Raw genomic sequence first — 21,607 nt, 5'->3', positions numbered from 1 at the left:
TATGATTTTTCTGAAATATAGGGGCTTAGTCACATCATAATAGCTTCTGAATATTATTTATTTAGATGAAGAAAATTTGCATAATTTCATTTTTGTGGTGTTCCTAATTAAATTTTGGGTTTAAATATATGAGGTAATTTTACATTCGTAAGATATATATGTGTGTATACACACACATACATACTTTCACATATGTATTGTAACACACATAAGTTTACATTCATAGGATATATATGTGTATAGATACACACATACATACTTCCACATCTGTATTGTAGCACACATAAGTTTACATTCGTAGGATATATATGTGTATATACATACATACATATTTTCACATATGTACTGTAACACACATAAGTTTGCATTCATAGGATATATATGTGTATATACACACATACATACTTTCACATATGTACTGTAACACACATAAGTTTACATTCGTAGGATATATGTGTATATACACACACATACATACTTTCACATCTGTATTGTAACACACATAAGGTTTATATCATATAAGTTTTCTGGTTACTGGTAATTTATTTTTTGATTTTCATAATTTTGCATTAACAATTTATAAATAATGTGCATTTTATGTGTGATTCTTCAAAACATATTGTTTTGCTTTATCATTTCCTAGTCTGGAGTTATATTTCCAATTTAGTTCTCAGAAACCTACAGTAGTTATTGAAAAGTTGTTTTGATTACAGTTAACCAGACATATTCCAAAGTCCTTGTAAATCTCAGACTGTTTTTCTATTACGTTAGAACACAAATCACTATACTTGGTGTAGAGACTTTTTTAAACAATCTTTTTCTTAAAACTAAGTAACACTCTACTTATACCTTATTTTTTAATTCAGTTGCAATCAAAACTGAAAATGTTTAATCTATAATTATTATCTAATAATAATCACATAAGATTATCTTTAATTTGTCTTATAATTTTCATGTATAATTCAATTTGCTACTACATTTTGGTTTCTTTGTCATCGATTCATATCACGTAATATTACTCTAACCATAATACAACTCTGTTAAATTCATTGTCAGGTAAATTTTTATCTTAGTTGAAAAGGTTTGGGTCAGAGTAGAAAATCTAGAAAAAAAGTCAAATTAGGGGAAATATATAAAATGTATATGTCATAAAAGATCAGAATGACGATGATTGCTAGTTTGACATGAGGTCCAACTTGAATATAAAGTGAATGTTTCATGAAAATTAGAGTAGGGCCAAGATGTAGGGCATGATAATGCTATAAGAAGAGGAGTATTATTGCACAGAACTGCAAAACAAACCTGAGCAACATTTGCAGTTATGGTGTGGAAGCAAGATACAATAAAGTACATACATCATCATTACATATAGGATTGAAACATAGTTAGATAATCTGCAATGATGAAAGCCAAAAAAATTGGTTACCATTCAGATACACAAAGTTTAAAGGAATAGGAAAATGTCTGTATAATTTTATTGTGTATGTTCATCTTAGCAGTGAATTAGTTTTATTGCAAAAATAGTCAAGATCTTTACTTGGACTTTGCATGTATACTACTATCTGTACATGTCCTATATGAGAAGAATATATACTAAAATGTGAACTGTGAAGCCACTTATATAATTTTAAACATAGCAACAATATATCTTTTTTTTATTTTTTAATTATTAAAGATTTCTGTCTCTTCCCCGCCACCACCTCCCATTTCCACCCCCTCCCCCAATCAAGTCTTCCTCCCTCCTCAGCCCAAAGAGCAATCAGGTTTCCCTGCCCTGTGGGAGGTCCAAGGACCAACCACCTCCATCCAGGTCTATTAAGGTGAGCATCCAAACTACCTAGGCTCCCACAAAGCCATTATGTGCAATAGGATCAAAAACCCATTGCCATTGTTCTTCAGTTCTCAGTAGTCCTCATTATCCGCTATGTTCAGCGAGTCCGGTTTTGTCCCATGCTTTTTCAGACCCCGGCCAGCTGGCCTTGGTGAGTTCCCGATAGAACATCCCCATTGCCTCAGTGTGTGGGTGCACCCCTCGTGGTCCTGAGTTCCTTGCTCGTGCTCTCTCTCCTTCTGCTCCTCCTTTGGATCGTGAGACTTCAGTCCAGTGCTCCAATGTTGGTCTCTGTCTCTGTCTTCTTTGTACCTTATAAAAATATATGCAAAAATATACTCTTTTACATACAAGTAAATTTTGAGCATTTCTCAGTTAAAATGCTAAAACAAATTGATAAATGTAATTGAGCTGACAAATATATCTATTTTAGCTGGAATTTTCCCATAGATAAGCATCTCCATTACTAATGAAGATTTCTAAGGAAAAATATGTCAGACTTTTTATTGTGTATTCATCTCTGAAAATTGGAATTGAAACTCAACTTTAAGAAGTAAACCACGAAGCAAAACTCTGTCCTTGCTTTTCCTCAGTCTCGAAATAACCCAGTAAATGAGAGATCCCCACCCCGCCTCACCCACCTTTTTTCCAGAAGACATACTGGCCAGGAAACCTGTACTCAACCAATCGGGGTCCCCTGAGTTCGTGTTCCGTGTGTTCACCAATGTCCCTGAATTTCAGGCTTTGCTCTTCACCCTTTTCCTCCTGCTCTATCTGATGATCCTCTGTGGCAACACTGCCATCATCTGGGTGGTGTGCACGCACAGTTCCCTGCATACACCCATGTATTTCTTCCTGGGCAGCCTGTCTCTCCTGGAAATCTGCTACACCACAGATGTGGTGCCCTTAATGCTTTCCAATATCTTTGGGGCCCAGAAGCCGATATCATTAGCTAGTTGTGGAACACAAATGTTCTTTGTAACTCTAGGAAGCACTGACTGCTTTCTATTGGCAGTCATGGCCTATGATCGCTATGTGGCCATCTGTCATCCTCTGCACTACAGCCTTATTATGACCCGGAATCTGTGCGTCCAAATGGTGCTGGGTTCCTTGGGCCTGGCACTCTTTCTGTCCCTGCAACTGACTGCCTTAATTTTCACCTTGCCGTTCTGTGGACATCACAGGGAAATCAACCATTTCCTCTGCGATGTGCCTCCTGTTCTGCGGCTGGCCTGTGCTGACATCCATGTGCACCAAGCAGTCCTCTATGTTGTAGGCATCCTGGTGCTCACAGTTCCATTCCTCTTGATTTGCATCTCCTATGTGTTCATTGCTTCCACCATTCTACACATGCAATCTGCAGAAGGCCGCCAGCGGGCCTTTTCCACCTGTTCCTCCCACCTCACTGTGGTCTTGCTTCAGTATGGGTGTTGTAGCCTGGTGTACCTGAGGCCTCGCTCCAGCACCTCAGAGGATGAGGACCGTCAAATTGCCCTGGTCTACACCTTTGTTACCCCATTACTCAACCCTCTGATTTACACCCTTCGAAATAAAGATGTCAAAGGTGCCCTGAGGAACTTCATTTTCAATAAATCAGTCTGAGGAGAGTTAAAAACATGAAAAGATAACAGAGTACTTGGGTCGGTGACTGTCAGTTAAATCATTCAATTGAAAAGGACAATTATATTATTTATTGTCATTAGAATCACATTGGGATTTTTTTTTACCATTTGTTGCCCAGGATAGCCTGCCTCAATTTTTTGAACTTATAGAATATTTGAAAATGTGACTACAGCTTCCAATGTGGAAAGCACTGCTCTATATCACTTTTTTATGATTCTCTGCTCATAGTGTACCAACTGCTTTGTTGGGAACCTCACAAATTTGCTGCATTTTAACAAAGGCTGTTGTATGTTCATGTGCAGTCTCTTGAGGAGGCAAAGATGCTTATTCTATAAAAGAGAGATACTTACATTTTTAAAAGATTGAATATTTTCCAAAATAAATATTTCTCTGTGTTCAATGTGAAGATAGAGTTTGCAATTGTTTAATTAATTTATGGGTTTACTTAATGTCAGATATTTCAACTGGTGAGTTCATTTTCTTCTACTGGTATAGAAACAGGAATTATCTTCCACTGGCTAAGCACCTATGGTGAACTAGGCTAGTATACCAAAATCTAACTCTTGTGGCTACCAGCATAAAACCTCTGTGCTGCAAATTCTGGCATCAGAGCTTGATCATCCACCCTCCTCTCCACTCCCTTTCTTGATGACTCCAAGTTCTTAAAGCACTCAGCTACTCTTCCTCCCACTCCTGCTTGAGTTTGGTACTTGCTTGTGTACTTCCCTGCCAAATATAGGCTAAGAAGTGCAATACTCAAGTAAATGTACATTTAAGTAGAAGTCACTTATCTCTGTTGTTCACAGTAGATTCTCTCTGCTCAATTTCCTCTTGTACTGCCGAGAACAATACTCACCAAGGGTTAGCTTCTCCCAGGACAGCAGTAGGAATTTGTTAAGTCCAGGCCATAAGATGAATCAGATTCATTAGCTCTAAAGTCCATGTGCTTTAGAGCTGCCCTGAGAAATTGACATAAATTCCCTGAATATAGTTAGAATTTTTTGAGCAAAGGTCCAGAAATGTCTACAGTCTTTGAGTATTCAAAAAATACCTCAATGAAATTGCTTGAACCAAAGAAAATAAATTTAATCCACCAGAGTATGATAATAAATTAATGGCCATTGAATTAACATTTAATCTTATACTTCATATTATTGAATCTAGATGGAATGATGTAATAAAAACTATATATGGCATTTTGCTGTCGACAACTTGGAGAGGTCAGTTTCCTACTTATACAAGGAATTTAACTCAAGTCGTCGGTCTTTGCACCAGATGCCATTACCCATTGATTCATCTATGTAGTTTACTGTCTCATCCTAATGGCACCACCTACTTCACAGTCTCTGATGCGACATTTCATCTTGTCTAAGCTGCTAATGATTTATTCTGCAAATACTTACCCTCAAAATATTCCCACACAAATTGGACTCAGAATAAAAGCCTTAGTGAAAATTACATGTTTTTCTTTCTTACTTGGCCACACAAAAACTTCATATTTAATAAGATACAAGCACAACGTGAAAGTTCAGCAATAGTTTCTGTGTTGTAATTGGAATAATGGAAAACATAAAAAAGAAGGAACATGAAAATAAGCACAATCCCTTTCTCTCATCCATGGATTGCAAGTGGGATTTCCCTTTCTACCATGATTGAATGTTTCATGAATACAACTGAGGAAAAACTTGTCCTGGCTCTTACGTGTTTGTTGTGAAAAATGACTCTTGAAGAAACAGACTTTATTAGATTGATTTGCATTTACCCTAAGCTAAGTTTCCTATACTCCTCATAATTTTAACCTTTTCTGTCAAAATATTGAAGACTTAAATCATACCTATGACTCTGCTCCCCATAAAACTCCTAATTTGACATACAATAAACTACTTTTTAATAATCCCTCATAGTCAAATCACCAAATGAAAGATTCTAGCTTTATCCATATTTCTTTATTTCTAGTTATAGATATATACAGACATACAGATGATAGATAGATAGATAGATAGATAGATAGATAGATAGACAGATAGATGAGAGATAGATATGATAGGTAGAAAGATGATAGGCTGATATATAAATAGATAAGTAGATGCACATTCCTTTCTATTACTTCTTTATTTTAAAAATTATGAATATATGTGACATGCATGTAATAATAACAGTTAATAAACATATTTGTTTCTCCCTATTGAGTACACAATGAATGAATTATTTTATTTGAATGACAATAACATAATGTTACTATTAGAAGAAAAGAAAACAATTTTGTAACATTTTTCAATGGGCAACCTCCCTTCTCTTTGTGTATTTTAGGGTTTGGTTCTGGTTTTCCAGTCTATTAGGAATTATTCTATTCTTCTTTGCAATATCATGAATCCAAATTCTAATTATAACCTTTAATATTAATAGCTCAGGTACTCCATGAATTGCTCAGGCTTATATAAGATATCTGTGTCATATCTGCTTTCCACGTAGTGCAAGAAACATTGCAGAAGAGGAACCAAGTAGACTGCAGGAGCCACAGGCTGAGTAGAATTCCTGCAAAATTGTTCTTTGAACATAACATAGTGTTGCTCTCAGGAACTCAAAGTGATCTTGACTGACTATACAAGACTGGACCATCCACAATTCCACAATGGACCCAGGAGGGGCTCATTAAAATTCACCTCTAGTTAAAATGTTTTGACTGGTGAAGTAAAATCAGCTTGTTTGCTTCAGGAAAACCTTGTCTTAATTATGACAACACCTAATAAATAGTTTGAAAACATCTTCATCTCTGGTAACACTAGTTTCTGCAAACAGACTAAAAGATGAGTAAATGTCTTTTGAATAAATATTTTCCTAACATATATTCAATAAGTTTGCATGCATTTGACCTACGAATGGTATATTCCATGACCTGTGACGTTTTAAGAGAATTTTAGTTTTTCTAAATGGGTTATTTTGGGTGAATATATTCTCAGTATACTTCAGAAACTTGTTCTAATTAGTATAACTTACATTTTCCTTTATTGAAAGTTTATATTACATTGCTAAATATAAGAAAAATATACATTTATACTAATATAATTGTATTAGTTGTGTCTACAAAAAGTACATACTTATTCAACAGTATTTTGTCTCTACATTTTGTTCTTCACTTTCTTCTTTCATTTATTGAAAAGTAATTTGTTTTCATACAATGTATTCTGGCAATGGTTTCCTTTTCCTCAACTTCCTTTCACCTTCCCTTCAAATCATATCCACCTCCTTCATGTCTCTTATTAGAAAACAAACAACTAAAGAATAATAATAAAACATGATAAGGCAAAAAAAATCAGAAAAGAGAAATAAAAGAAAAATAGCCCATAGAAAGGCACAAGAAGTGGATATAGGCTCAGAGACCAAGTCATCTGTATATTCACTAAAACTCTGAAAAAGACAAAATCGAAGTTGTAATATATATGCAAAATCTGTGGGTTATAATAAGCAAATAAATAAATGCAAAAATCAAACAAAAAGGAGACATGCCATGAAATTATGAGATAAGAAACCTCCAACGATGTCACTGAATTTATTTCTGTTGGCCATCTACAGCTGGGCATGTAGTTTATGCTTATGAATAATTTGCTTTCCAAGTGAGACTCCCTAGATAAAGGAAAAAGGTCAAGTAACTTATAAAGGTAAACCTATCAGACTTACACCTGACTTCGCTTTAGAAACCATGAAAGCCAGAAGGTCCTGGATAGATGTACTGCAGAAACTAAGAGACCATGGATGCAAGCCCAGACTACTATACCAGCCAAGCTTTCGTTCACTATCAATGGTGAAAACAAAATTTTCCAGGATAAAAACAAATTTAAACAATATGTAGCCACAAATCCAGCCTTACAGAAAGTAATAGAAGGAAAATCACAACCCAAGGAATCCAACAATGCCCACAATAACTCAGACATCTAGCAACCCTTCACCAGCACAACTCAAAGAAGGGAAACACACAAATTCTTCTACAAAAAAAATAACTGGAGTCAACAACCACTGGTCATTAATATCACTTAATATCAATGGACTCAATTCACATATAAAAAGGCACAGGCTAAGAGACTGGATACGAAAACAGGGTCCAACATTCTGCTGTTCACAAGAAAAACACCTCAACCACAAAGACAGATATCTAGTCAGAGGAAAGGGTTGGGAAAAGGTTTTTCAAGCAAATGGACCTAAGAAACAAGTGGGTGTGGCCATACTAATTTCTAACAAAAATCAATCCCTTACAACTTTTTATATTCTTTCTTTGTTCTATGTGTTTAGTGTTATGTTATATGGTGAGGGAATTTCTGATCTATTTAGTGTTCTCTAAGTTTTTTTTTTTTTTTTTTGGTTTTTCGAGACAGGGTTTCTCTGTAGCTTTGGTGCCTGTCCTGGAACTAGCTATTGTAGACCAGGCTGGCCTCGAACTCCCAGACATCTGCCTGCTTCTGCCTCCCAAGTGCTGGGATTAAAGGCGTGCGCCACCAACGCCCGGCTTCTCTAAGTTCTTGTACCTTTATAGTCACCTCCTCATTTAGGTTAGGAAAATTTTTTTCTATGCTTTTCTTAAAATCATTTTCTGGGCTTTTGAGCTGGGATTCTTCTTCTTTTTTGCTATTATTCTTAGGTTTAGTCTTTTCATAGTGTCCCAGAGTCCCCGGATGTTTTATGTTGGGAATTTTATAGAACTTTAACATTTTCTTTGACCAAAGTATTTATTCTTTCTAATATATTTTTAGAGTCTGAGTGTCACTCTTACATTTCTTTATTGTGTTGGTAATGCTTGCATCTGTAGTTCCTCATCATTTATCTAGATTTTCCATTTTGAGAATACCCCAATTTGTGTTTTGCTTATTGCTTCTAGTTCTGTTTCTAAGTCTTGAAGAGTTTTATTCATTTCCTTCATTTTTGTCTCTTCTTCCATTTCTTGAAGGGATTTATTAATTTCCTCTTCAAGGACCTCTATCATCCTCATAAAGTTGATTTTAAGGCTTTTTTATTGTGGTTCAACTGAGTTTAAATATGTAGGGATTTCTAAAATACAATAGATGTGTTCTGGTGTTGACATACTTCCTTAGTCATTATTTATTGTGTTCTTATGCTGAATCCAGGCATCTGGGTTTGTGTTAATTATAGGTATAAATATCAATTTCTGAATTTGTGTTTGCAAGGTGGGTGTTTTGTTCTTTGATTTCTGTTTCTTCTCTGTTCTGGTCTGTGTGGTCTGTGGTTGAGCAAGGGAGTCTCTACCAAAGTTGGGAACTGGAATTCTAGTAGCTAGCATGGCCTCTGGTCAATTAGATGGTCTTTATCTGAATTTGAAGTTGGGACAAAGCAACAAGGATGGGTGGGGTTGTGTATAGGGTGGGGATCACTGACAGAATTTATGGGGTGTGTGGGTAGGTGTCCTTTAGTGGCTTTAGTTGCCACTGAAGGCTCTCTATGGATGTCAGGCGTATAGCGAACCACCTGAGAGCATGTTGATGTCCAGGGGCCATGCTGCTACTAAGACTGTGCTGATCTGAGGGGCCTTTGCAGGACTGGTGACATCTAGGCCTTAGTTGCTGCTGAGGAATATGTCTGGATCCATGGTCCTGCTGAACCTGGGGTCTGTGGTGAAGTTTATGACTGATATTAGCATAGAAATTATTGCAACTATGTCAGATCCTTTCACTGGGCCAGGAATGATTGCTCTACCTCTTGCCGAATATTGCAGCACGTGAGTTAGCCCTACACCTCAGTGGAAAGCTCACCTATGCACTAATGAAAGGTGACTTCACCTGGGAAACACACTAGAGCTGACCCTGTGCTTGGGGACACAGAGGAGCCATCCCAGAACTGAAGAGTTGACTCTGCTCCTACTTGTCTACAATGTGGTGACAGGGTGAGAGAAACATGTCCTTCCCCCTTATCTATGACCACCTGCAGCAGGTGAGAGAGCTGGCCCTGGGATCAAAAGAGTAGAAGAATTAGCCCTGAACTTCACCAGCTACAGTGTGTGAGAGAGCAACCTTTGCTTCTCATGGGCAGCACACTAGAGCTGACCCTATTGTCAGGGACACAGGTGATCCAACCCTGAGAGTGGGAGAGCAGGAAAGCTGATGCTGTCCCCATCTGCCCCCAAAAGTAATCAGGAGAGAGGACCCTGATCCTTGCCTAGGTCAAATGGTAGAGCTGGCCCCAATGATATGACTGAATGGGACCCAAATCTGAGGGCTTAAAAACAGGGGAACTAGTCCTACTTCTTGCTGTAGGCCACATTGGGTAAGCTACTCAAGGCAGTGCTAGAGAGTCATTTGCATAATGATGATGAAGACCAATCCAGCTACCACTCAGGTCCAGAACCAGGGTTGTGAATTGGCTCTCTGTATGGAGACTTTTTTGTTCTACCAGCTTCTCCCCAAATAGTCACACAGAAACTTAATATTAGTTATAAATGCTGATTCAATATCTTAGGCTTGTCTCCAGCCAGCTCTTAAAACTTAAATTAATCAATTTCTATTCATCTATGTGTCACCTCAAGGTTTATTTATCTCATCTATGAACTTCCCATGGTGCTTCTTCTGAGTCTGGTTTGAGACTCCTCAACCTCTGCCCTTCTTCCCAGCATTCTCTCTACCCCCCAAATCTTGCCTAGCTCTTGGCTAATCATCTTTTTGTTAGCAGTAAGGGTGACACATTTTCACAATGTACAAAAGGATTATTTCATAACAGCCTACCCCAACATCCACCAAATCTGTGGAACTGTTGGAGGATGTGAATGGGATGACCCTACAAATCCAAAACCGCAGGATCTCCATGACACAGGACAATAACAGGACATACAAGAGAAGCCCCAGTGAGCACCCATTACTGGTGTGGCAGAAGTCAGAGGCCTGAAACCAGCCCAACGATTCATAGCAATGAACACTTATAAGATATATGAACTATTTAATCTATTTATCTGGTCTTGCTTCCCAGAGAACTTAGACAACAATGAGGACACGAGGAGTTATATAGATCCAATTTACAAGGGAAGTAGAAAAAGACAAGATCTCCTGAGTAAATTGGGAGCATGAGGACCTTGGGGGAGGGATGAAGTGGGGAGGAGAGAAGCAGGAAGGGGAGGGAGCAGAGAAAAATGAAGAGCTGAATAAAAATCAATAAAAAATAAAAGATATGTGAATTAAAGGGTAAACTGTGTGACTCACTGACCTACACTTCAACTTCCAAGAGATGATTCTTCTTTTTTTGTTTATCCCTTTTTTGCTTTTATTTTTGTTTTGGTTTTTTGTTTTGCACAGTCTTTAGTTTTGTTTTAAATTTTGTTTCGAGGGGAACATAGCAAGGGCAGATAACAGATATGGGGGTACAGGGAGATAAGTGAGATCAGAATGCATACTGTGAAATCCACAATCAATGAAAGTAAAAAAAAAAAGAGTTTAGAATCTGAATCACTTGATTTTCAGACTCTCCTCGAATGCTGACATCCTCTCAACCAATCCAGGGACCATGACCTCCTTCCACTGGAGATGTCATCTTGTTGGAGTCATAACCACTGGTAAAGAAATGCAATTCAATTTTCAGGGTGTTGACTATACATTCCTATTTACCAGGCAGCATGAAGGAACTAAAAAGAGAATCTCAAAATGCTCCCATATTAATGGAAATAAAAACATAGCATAGCCAACAGTTCATTTTTTTCTAAATAGTAATGACCAACTCAGTTACATCAGGGAATTCTCAGCATAGAAAGAAGATTTGAAGAAAAAGCAAAAAACAACTGTGTGTCTATTCCCTCATTTAACTATGCAAACCATTATGCCCAAATTACTGTTTGTCTTGAGGAAAATACTTCAGGGGATGTTGTCCCTGAGGACTTGGTAGGAGCTAAATGCCCCTGTGAATCCAGCACGATGGAAGCATTAACTGAGAGGCACAGAAGGACTGCTTTTTAGCATCGTTCTACTGTCACAAATGCAACAAAAAAACCTTTGGATTTTTTAAACCATCATTCACAGGTGAGCACCTTAGAATTTACCTTTGGTCTTAACCATCTATACAGCTACCACAGAGATTTAGAACAGATTGGGCAAGATTGCTCATAGCCAGGAGAAGGAGAATAGGAAGGTGAGGTTAAAGTTAGATGTTCAAAATTTTTTTTCTTTTTTATTAGATTTTAAAAAATATACCAAATCCATGTTCCCACTCCCTCCCCTCCTCCCATTCCCTCCACATACCCCCCATCCCACCTCCATCTAATCTTCAGAAAAGGTAAGGCACATTGCTTTGTGGAAGGTCCAAGGCCCTCCTTCCAATATCTAGGCTGAGCAAGGTATACATCAAAGGAGAATAGAACCCCAAAAAGCCAGTACACTGCATTAGGGATTGATCCTGGTGGCACTGCCAGCGGCCGCTCAGTCTGCCCCAGCAATTCAACCACATTCAAAGGAACAAATCCTATGCTTGTTCCTTCCTAGCCTGTCCAGATTTGGTGAGCTCCTATTAGCTCAGGTAAACTGTTTCAGTGGGTGAACCAATTGTGGTCTTGACCTCTTTGCTCATATTCTCATTCCTTCCACTCTTCAACTGAACTTTGAGAGCCCAGTCCAGTGCTCCGAAGTGGGTCTCTGCCTCTGTTTCCATCAGCTGCTGGGTGAAAGTTCTATGGTGATATTTAAGATATTCATCAGTCAGACTACAGAGCAAGTCAAGATCAGGCCCTCTCTCCTCTATCACTGAGGGACTCAGCCAGGGACATCCTTGTGGATTCCTGGGAACTTCTCTAGAGCCAGGTTTCTGCCAGCCCTACAGAATCTTATAAGTCCCCATTGTAGGCAAATCCAAACCACCCTAGGACCTAGAACCATAGGAACTTCTCAGTTTTTTCTCTATGTCAGGTGCAGATCACTTTCAGCTTTTACCCCAATTTGAGTTTTCTCATGGAGTCTCCATTTTACATTTTCCTGTCTAATTTGCAGGCTGTGTTTCTCTGAAGTAAGAAGTTCTCAGATATACTCCTCTCCCTACTAAACTTTCGTTTTTCAGAATCCCAGTGGCAATGTTTAACTGTCTTTTCTCCATGGAAAGAACCATTTGACAGACAGTGACTTGAAGATATATGAACAAATGGAGACGGAGAGAGACAGTGGGAGAAAGGAGAGGGGTGATGCTAAAGTTCTATCAGGAGAGAAGAAAGACAGAGACCAATGTCTTCAAAAAAAATCAACTTGTTTAATTTCACCTGCCTTTAGGTGACAACTTATAAGTTGAAAAAAAATTGACCACTTGTGTTCTAATAATTTTTGGTACTAAAGACTTATTTCAAGATTTTAAATATCCCATTTTGAAATTTCACTTTCAGTTCAGTTAAAAGCATGTGTCTTCTCTCTTGACCTCACGTAGTAAGGGAATGTGATTAAGGAACCATTCAGTGAGTAGTCAAGGGCTGTGCAGGGAATCATCAAAGGATGTGTGTTGAGTAGTAAATGGCTGTGCCACATGTAGTCAGGAGCTGTGCTGTGTAGTCATGGAGTGGGTAAAGGACAACCAGGGGTTGGGCAGTGAGAATTTGAAGGCATTAAATGAATGTCAGAGTCTATAACTTCTGTAGTCAGTGGGTATAGTGCAGTCATTAGAGACTGGGTAGTCAGGGTCTGTGCAGTGGGCAGGGGCCTTTACTCGCTCTCATTCTTTAACCTCATCTCCCTCAGAACACTTGCATTTTCAGCATTGTAATTGCTACTTTAACCTCTCATCCTTCGTTTCTGTTTTATAGAGTCAAAAAGGTGTGAGGAAGCAGAAAAGGGAACACTATCCAAGGAAGTTTCCAGAAAGCACTAGCAGTGGGTTATTTCTTTATGATTGCCCTGATATCATTTAGTGCTTCTATAGAAGCCATACTTTGGAGACTGTTGAGTAGTAGAATTACTTTACAAGGACAATTTCATTTTTTCTTATTCCTTTCATAAGAGAACTACCCACATATGTTACCACCTTAGCCTCCTCCGTCCCACTAATATGCCTCTTGATTTGAGTATAATAAGGTGACCCAAGTATAATCACCTCCTGAGAAGTTTCTTACCATATACAAAGTGCATAATATTTCTGCTGTGTCGCTTCCAATGTTCAGAAGTGGAAGACATATCCTTGTCTTCAAGTTTCTATCCCTGAACCTCAGTTGGTTTTGTCTCTCTGAATATTACACTACAATGACTCTTCGGGTCTCCATCTTCTCAGGTTTAAAGGATGAAAATGGAAAAAATCTTGGGACCATTTTCTTCATTTTAGGTTTTTGTCATTATTGGCAGAGTATACATCTGTGTACAGAAGTATGTGGTTGTATGTATATGAGAAGACCCAAGGTCAATGCTGGATGTCATTCCTCAGGAGCTGACCACCTAATTTTTGGACACAGATTTTCTTACTGAGCCATGATGCTTCTTAATTCAGCTAGTCTGCCCAATCAGTAAGCCACAGGGATTCTCCTGTGTACACACACACACACACACACACACACACACGAACATGTGAACACAAAGAGACGAAGATGAAGGGAAGTAGAAGACAGGAGAAAGGAAAAGAGGAGGAAAGAGAAAGTGGACTTAAGGCCTGCACAATCACCATGATTTTTTATTTCTATGAGTGCTCTAAATTAAACTCACGTCCTCATTTTTTTTACACATCAAGCAATTTACCAGCTAATCTACCTCCATGTCCTCTCTTTGTGCACTGTAATAATTAATGTTAGTATCTATATAATATGGGGCAATCTAGTATCTTTATACTATGGAGCAACTATAAGCTGCCTCAGTTTAGGTATTTAAAAATTTAGAGCCAACTATTAAAATTATGGTCAGAACATGACCATTGACAAACACATATCCTTCTTGTATTGTTGAGGAATTTTCTTGGCCTCTGCACTTCTCATATAATTCTGTAGTAAGGAGCCTTTCTACTTTGCCACAGAAGAAAGTTCATTCTACTTCAGCATCAAGGAAGTATCACCCACAAATTAGCTACAGGTAAACGATGCCACTTGACTTTTCTTTGCTTGCTTGATTTTGTGGTTTGTGAAAAGTTTATGCTCTTTTCTTCAGATTAACAGAAATATGAATCAAGGAAACCAAACCACCATCTCTGAATTCATCCTCCTTGGTTTCTCCAACCAGGCTGAGAAGCAGAAACTCATCTTTTGGCTTTTCCTCACTATGTACCTTGTCACTGTGGTTGGAAATGGGCTCATCATTCTGGCCATTGGCTTGGATATACATCTACATACAGCCATGTATCTCTTCCTTGCCAACCTGTCCTTCGCTGACATTTCTTCCTCTTCTACTTCAGTCCCCAAAATGCTGATAAATATTCAGACCAGGAGTCAGTCCATTTCCTATGAAGGCTGCATTACACAGATGTACTTTTCTATTGTATTTGTTGTCATTGATAATTTTCTCTTGGGGGTCATGGCTTATGACCGCTTTGTGGCCATCTGCCACCCTCTGAATTACACAGTCATCATGCACTCTAGGTTCTGTTTTTTGCTCACTGTTTGCCCATGGGTTCTTAGCAATGTTGTTGCCCTGACACATACTCTTCTGGCCAATCGATTGGTTTTCTGTAACTACAACACCATCCAACACTTCTTCTGTGACTTGGCTCCTCTGCTCAAACTTTCCTGCTCAGATGCAATGATCAATGAACTTATGAAATTTATTGTGGGTTTATCAGTCATCACCTTTCCCTTTGCTCTTATCCTCTTCTCCTATGTCCGCATTATCAGGGATATAATGAGAATTTCATCCACAGAGGGAAAGTGGAAGGCCTTCTCTACCTGTGGTTCTCACCTGACAGTCGTAATACTCTTCTATGGAACTATTGTAGGGGTTTACTTTTTCCCTTCATCTACTCACCCTGAGGACACAGACAAGATTGGTGCAGTACTCTTTACTGTGGTGACACCCATGATGAACCCTTTCATCTATAGCTTGAGAAATAAAGACATGAAAGGTGCCTTAAAAAAAACTCATGAATAAAAGACATTTCTTCCCTTTGATGCCATGAGCACTTGAACTCTTTTGACTTACATAACTAAATCAATGATAGAATCAAAAGGTTGTATAATAGTTATGTTGATCCAACTTTTAGTGATTCTTTGTTTATCTGCTCAATTGCCTCCTACTCCAAACTCTGAAGGGTAGGTGCATTTTGAAGAATTTTGGTACTAGAAATGAGACCTGTCATCTACATGGTAAGTCACAACAAAAACAGAAACTTGATAACAATATATACTACTGCAAGCTTTGATATAAATTATTTATGCTTTGTTTATGTTGGCTTGCATTGGGAGCTTCATAGCTACAGATGGATCTTTGTAATATCCTGCTTATTCCACACCTGAGATATTCATGATTAAGAGATGTTGAATGAAGTTTGCTCAATAGGGAAGGTAGAGGATGTGGGAGGAGTTGGGGGAGGGGAAAGAATATGACTAATCAATATTGGAAGAAAATGTAAGCACTAAATTGAGTAAATAAATTTTAAAAATAAAAATTAAAAACAAAGAGAAAGAACCAACAAACTCAAGTGAGAAGACCTTCAGTCCAGGATTTTCTTGAGTATTTCTTGGTCATTGATAGTCATATATGCACTTAAGACAATGTGTTTTCTAGTGTAGCTGCACATCATCAAACAGAGGTTTCCAATCAGTTAGGTTTCTCATGAATGGAAATTAATTGCAGTAGAATTTTGACCAAAGTTTAAACAGTTATCTGGCTAAAAAATATTTCAAAAAAGATTTTATCGTTATGTTCCATACCTCACCTGGATCAACAATTCAACTGTCCTAAGAGCCAGGTACTTTTATTTTATAATATGTTTGGTTGTCTAATATGTTTTAAATTGGTTTGTATATCTTTGGGCATGACATCCTAATCTATATTGCCTGGCTTATAAATTTTGTGTAAGATTAGAAACTATACTCCATTTGTAGTAAGTCACGAGATATGAAAAGATTAACTTGAGCAGTAATAGAGTTGTATGCAAGTTGTGGTTTGCCTAAAAATGTGTGATTGAACGAAATAGTTTTACAAATTTTCATAATGACCTTGATGAGTTCTCACAGAGAAAAGGTCTTGGATTTATGTCTAAATGTCTATATTTCCCAGAATAATTCTTCAACTCAATATTTTCAACAAACGTTGTCCAAGAACTTTTTATTTACCAATCTTGAGAGGTGTTCCAGAGATTAAAAGAATGACTATCCCACGGTATAATTTTTAGTACCAAATGAAACAAAAAAGTAAATGTAATTTTGCATCATTTTTAATATCAATAAGGAAAGGTAACATTTGGTCCACTACTAAAGTCATTAATCAAGGAAGTGTGCATAAAGAGTCTATGAAGTTTGTACTTTATCCTATTTTTAATCAATTGTACTAGCCGGGCTAAGAAAAACCTATCTATGCTTTGTAAAGTATCACAAATGACCTTTGTCATCTAACTATAAATAGCATAAATGTAAGATCCTTCTTAAATGGATGGCTACACACATATGGGCATATGAACAGCACAAACTGGATTCAGTAAGTTATTAATAATAAATAAATAGAAGACAAGAAGCTGGGAGAGTGATACAAGTTGGTAGGATGTGGTAGTAGATGGATATGGTTAAAATACATTGTATAGGTGTACAAAACTTTTGAGGAATAAAAATTTTTAAAAGAATTTAAACTTTTCTGCTATTATTCCTATTGTTTGCTAAGGATTTCTTCAATTTTCACATCTAAATCAAACAAAAATTACTTCAGAATATGCTTTAGAGAAGTAACATATCACACTTCTTTCCACATATCCTCTTCTACTTGCTTGTGTTTATTTTATTCTTTGAATAATTTATACATTCATAAAATTTATCATGACACTAACCTCAAATAGCTCCTGCTGCAAACTCTCACACTTGCCAATATAATTCTATTCAAACTTTATTTACTTTTTAATAGCTTATTTAATACCATTAGTATGCCTGTTTGAACATGAGTGTTGTTTGGTGATCTAATGTAACATGTGTAACATACCAGTGGGTACTTTCCAAAGAAAAACGATTCTTTATCTCCCAGCAGCCTTTAACTAAAAATATATTTTTATGAGTGAATGGGACCTCAGGAGTTCTTCCACTTTCCATGATGGAAATCTTAAACAACTTGACCTTCTGCAGATATTATAGAGGAACCTAAAACTGCTTTGAGTTCATATGAGTAAAAGAGGTATGTCATGTCTAGATGACAGCATTCTATAGCCTTATTCCTCATTCTCTAGCTGTTATATTTTTTACACCTCTTCTTCAATTATAGTCCATGACTCTTGAGACAGGAGCTGATATTAGAATATAAAATTACCTAAATACCCATAACTGGATAAAGTGATATATAAAATATGGTTTCTGGTATGCTACTCAGCCTTAAACATAAAAAAGAAGGAAATCCTATCATATATAGCATAAATATAATAAAAATGTTATGCAAAATAAAATAATCCAGTCACAGAAAGGCAAATATTGCACTTATATGAATAACTAGGAAATCAAATATATTTAAGCACAGAATAGAAAAACTTCTAGGTGATGAGGCACATAAGATTAAAGAATTTGTATGTATGTTTCAAATACACAATTTCAACCAATTCTAGTTACTCATTGAACAACATTTTGCTTATATTCGAAAAACATGAAACATACACTTAAAGATTAAGTAAGAGGAAGATATCATTTTATGTGTTGTCATTATAATTTAAAAATCAAAATCAAGCCATGACAAGTTTTGATGAAAATTGTCAATAATTGGAATTCTCATGAATTGTTAACACTGTTGGGTAGATTTTTAAATTATACGATTAGTTTGGTAAACAACTCAGCAATTTCCTAAAATATTAAATGTGTACCTACCTTACAATTCAGCTACTTCACCCTAGGTTTTGACCTAGTAGATCATAAAATAAATATGTACTCAAGACTCCCCACAGACGTTAATTGCAGTTTTATTTATGATAGTCAAAAAAGTAGGAACAACCCCAATATTAAAAAAGAGGTGAAGGAACAAACACAAAATGTTTGATCACACTGTGAACCCTAAGATTGTGTTATTTACTGGAAACACTTGCTTCTAGCTGCAGTGTGAATCAGCCTTAGTGCACACCTTTAATCAAGGAGCTTTCTGCTTGGATACTGTAAGCAAGATTAAATAAAGTCAATCATAGATCAAGAGGTGGAGCAAGCAACTGGTTGACAAGAAATGAAAATAAAATGATTTTAAAAAATACATAGAGGATAACAGGCCCTCTAGCACAAGATAATGATGAAATTGTTCAGAGACTATTAACAAAAGTGCTAGAAAGCCTTTGAATTTCATAAGAAACACCATGTATTTTAAGAATTTAAATCATATTTTAAAACTTTCTGTTTTATTTATTTTATATACCAACCACAGTTTCCCCCCCTCTCCTTTCCTGACATTCTCTCCCTGCACCTCCCTTCTACCTCCCAATCCACTCTAACTCCATCTCCATTCAGAAAGGGCAAGGTCTCCCATGGAAGTAACAAAGCATGGCATATCAAGTTGAGGCAGGACCAAACTCCTTCCCCTTACAACAAGATGAGTAAGACACTCCACTGTAGAGAATTGGTGGTTCCAAAGTGCCAGCTCATGTGTCAGGGACATGTTCTGTTCGCACTGCTAGGGGCCCTACAAAAGACCAAGCTACACAGTGTTACCCACATACAGAGAGCCGAAGTCATTCCCATGCCAAATACCTATTTGGTCCAAACTCTGTGAGCTAAGAAAGACCAGGTTAACAGCAAAACTTTGAAGACTTTTCTTTCACTTGGCAACAAGTCAAGTATTTGACTACCAGATGAGTTTCACATATGTGGCTGACCTTGAACAGCTTGAGCCATCTTTATTTATACTTAAAAAACAAGCACGTTTTTTCATACAAACAAATTTGTTTCTCCCAGTGTTAACATCTGGCAAAAACAAATGTGGCAAATATGTTTTTTCCCAACTTTTACATTAAAACATCTTTTAAACCCAAAACAACATTTATCATTTTGCTAGCTTGGCCAAATATTGTTCCAGGTACAGTGTTTTTACAAAACTAGAAGGTGATAAACATAGGTACATATTTTCAAGAACAACAGTAACTTTCAAAACTTAGCAAAGCATAGTTACAGAAATAGGGGTGAATTGCCTCCAATCCTGTCAACACTGAATCAGGACAGTTCCCAGGGTCTGGAGTGACAGCTGGTATCACAAGAAACCCAGAAAGCATCATCTCCCAAAGAATTTTAGGGGAAAACATTTGAGAAAAGATGGGGTTTCCAGGATGATCACATTTCTTCCATGGGTGACTGACATAATGACACTAAAAACTACCTAGAGAATCATGAATATTATGAGAGAAAAGAGAGCATGCAGGCCACATAGTCCCAGCAGTATCCTGTGCTGCCCCCAAATCCACTGGTCATTGCTGAATGAGATTGCCCCTGTGGGCTTTGCCTCATCTGGAGCCATGCTGAATAGACACTTGTACAATGATCCAAAACTAGGCCTCATGGCTCCCAACACCTGGCTATTTGTATATTGGAGCCTCAAAACTATAACTTGATTAATTGAGTTCACCCATTTTGCCCATAGGAAACTAAGGACTAAAGAAGCTAGAAAATAGAGATTAACACTGAAATCTGGGAATAATTCATTCATGCAATAAATATGTGCAGAATGTTCTCTATTTGTAGATGATTTTTATATGAAGCACAGAAATTGACAAAGAATGCTCTGTTCTCATGTCTTTTACTTTCCAATTTTGACTATAGTCCATATCAGATACATAAAATATTTTCATCATTAAATAGCAAGTAGCACATAGCGCAATAAGTCAGAAAGTGAAGGTGGGATGTTTGAGTCTGCCTTAGAGTCTACAGAAGCCTTCCAAATGAGTGATGTTTGAGAAAAAATGAAACAGAAACAAAGGAAAGATTCTGCTTGATAAAGGCCTTACAGAAATTAATTATGGCCTTCCAGAAATCTTTGATCTTCTCAGAGATTTCAAAATGGCCTCTTTTACCTCCTTATTCCTCAGGCTATAGATGAGTGGATTCAGTAACGGGGTCACCACCGTATAAAACACAGACACGACTCGGTCCCCCTCTGAGGACTGGTCTGCATTATCTCTCAGATACATGAAGATAAGTGTACCAAAGAAGAGAGCTACAGCAGTGAGGTGGGAAGTACAGGTGGAGAAAGTCTTGGCCCTGCCTCCAGCAGAGCGGATCTTCGTGATGGCCACAATGATGAACAGATAGGACACAGAGATCACCACAATGCAAGCAGGCATGACAAAAACGGCAAAGACAATAATCACTACTTCCTGGATGTAACTGTCTCCACACACAAGTTTTAACAGAGGAGGGAGGTCACAGAAAATGAAGTTAATCTCATTGCTTCCACAGAAGGAGAGAGTAAAAGCTGTGACAGTCCGAACAAAGCCACTAGAAAAACCAGCCACATATGCCCCAAATACCAAGCCTAAACAGGCCTTCTCAGTCATAATGGTGACATAAAGCAATGGTTGACACACTGCCACGTAGCGGTCATAGGCCATGATTGCCAAGAGGTAACAGTCAATGGAAGCAAAGAAGGTAAAAAGGAAGAACTGAGCTGCACAACGAACTTGAGAGATAGTTGTGCCACATTCCCATAATACAGCCAGCATCTGAGGGATGATAACAGAGGAGTAACAGATGTCCACAAAGGAAAGGTGGCTGAGGAAGAAATACATTGGGGTTTGAAGTCGACGGTTCTTCTGGATCAGGATGATCATTCCTGTATTTCCCAGCAGAGTAGAGAGGTAGAAACTCAAAAACAAAAGGAAGAGAGGGAGCCCCCACTCAGGATGTTCAGTGAATGCAGTCAGAAAGAACTCAGTCACGAAGGTGTAATTCCTCCCAGCCATTCATCTAGAAGTTTACCTGTGAGGGCTAAGACAAGATCCAATCACAAGGGAAGATTAAGTTATTTCAAATAATAGAACTTAAATTGAGTCTCTGATATGTGGTCTTTGAGTACAACAAAGTTTGAAGACTAAGGAAGACTAATGCAGAGCTTACTCTAAGATAAG

At 37.5% G+C, this 21,607-nt stretch overlaps 3 protein-coding genes across 3 annotated transcripts; 2 read left to right on the top strand and 1 right to left on the bottom strand.

The window, feature by feature from the left end:
• The first annotated feature begins 2,443 nt into the window (after positions 1 to 2,443).
• Positions 2,444 to 3,433, top strand: LOC130879317 (olfactory receptor 10Q1). The gene has a single exon (XM_057777643.1). The coding sequence runs from the start codon at positions 2,444 to 2,446 to the stop codon at positions 3,431 to 3,433; it is 990 nt and encodes a 329-aa protein (XP_057633626.1).
• Positions 3,434 to 14,550: 11,117 nt separating this feature from the next.
• LOC130880179 (olfactory receptor 1S1-like) lies at positions 14,551 to 15,471 on the top strand. Its single transcript, XM_057779112.1, has one exon. The coding sequence runs from the start codon at positions 14,551 to 14,553 to the stop codon at positions 15,469 to 15,471; it is 921 nt and encodes a 306-aa protein (XP_057635095.1).
• A 5,026-nt stretch (positions 15,472 to 20,497) lies between these two features.
• LOC130880178 (olfactory receptor 9Q2) lies at positions 20,498 to 21,442 on the bottom strand. The gene has a single exon (XM_057779111.1). It carries the CDS (start codon positions 21,440 to 21,442, stop codon positions 20,498 to 20,500), a length of 945 nt encoding a protein of 314 aa, XP_057635094.1.
• Between the last annotated feature and the right edge of the window lie 165 nt (positions 21,443 to 21,607).

This window comes from Chionomys nivalis, chromosome 8 (genome assembly GCF_950005125.1).
Source record: "Chionomys nivalis chromosome 8, mChiNiv1.1, whole genome shotgun sequence".
NCBI lineage: Eukaryota > Metazoa > Chordata > Mammalia > Rodentia > Cricetidae > Chionomys > Chionomys nivalis.
The sequence above is the reverse complement of the archived record's forward strand: the minus strand, read 5'-3'. Positions and strand labels throughout refer to the sequence as shown.

What these genes read in the sequence shown, in the direction of transcription:
- LOC130879317 (XM_057777643.1), top strand. Translation starts at nt 2,444, where the DNA reads ATGAGAGATCCCCACCCCGCCTCACCCACCTTTTTTCCAGAAGACATA.
- LOC130880179 (XM_057779112.1), top strand. Translation starts at nt 14,551, where the DNA reads ATGAATCAAGGAAACCAAACCACCATCTCTGAATTCATCCTCCTTGGT.
- LOC130880178 (XM_057779111.1), bottom strand. Translation starts at nt 21,442, where the DNA reads ATGGCTGGGAGGAATTACACCTTCGTGACTGAGTTCTTTCTGACTGCA.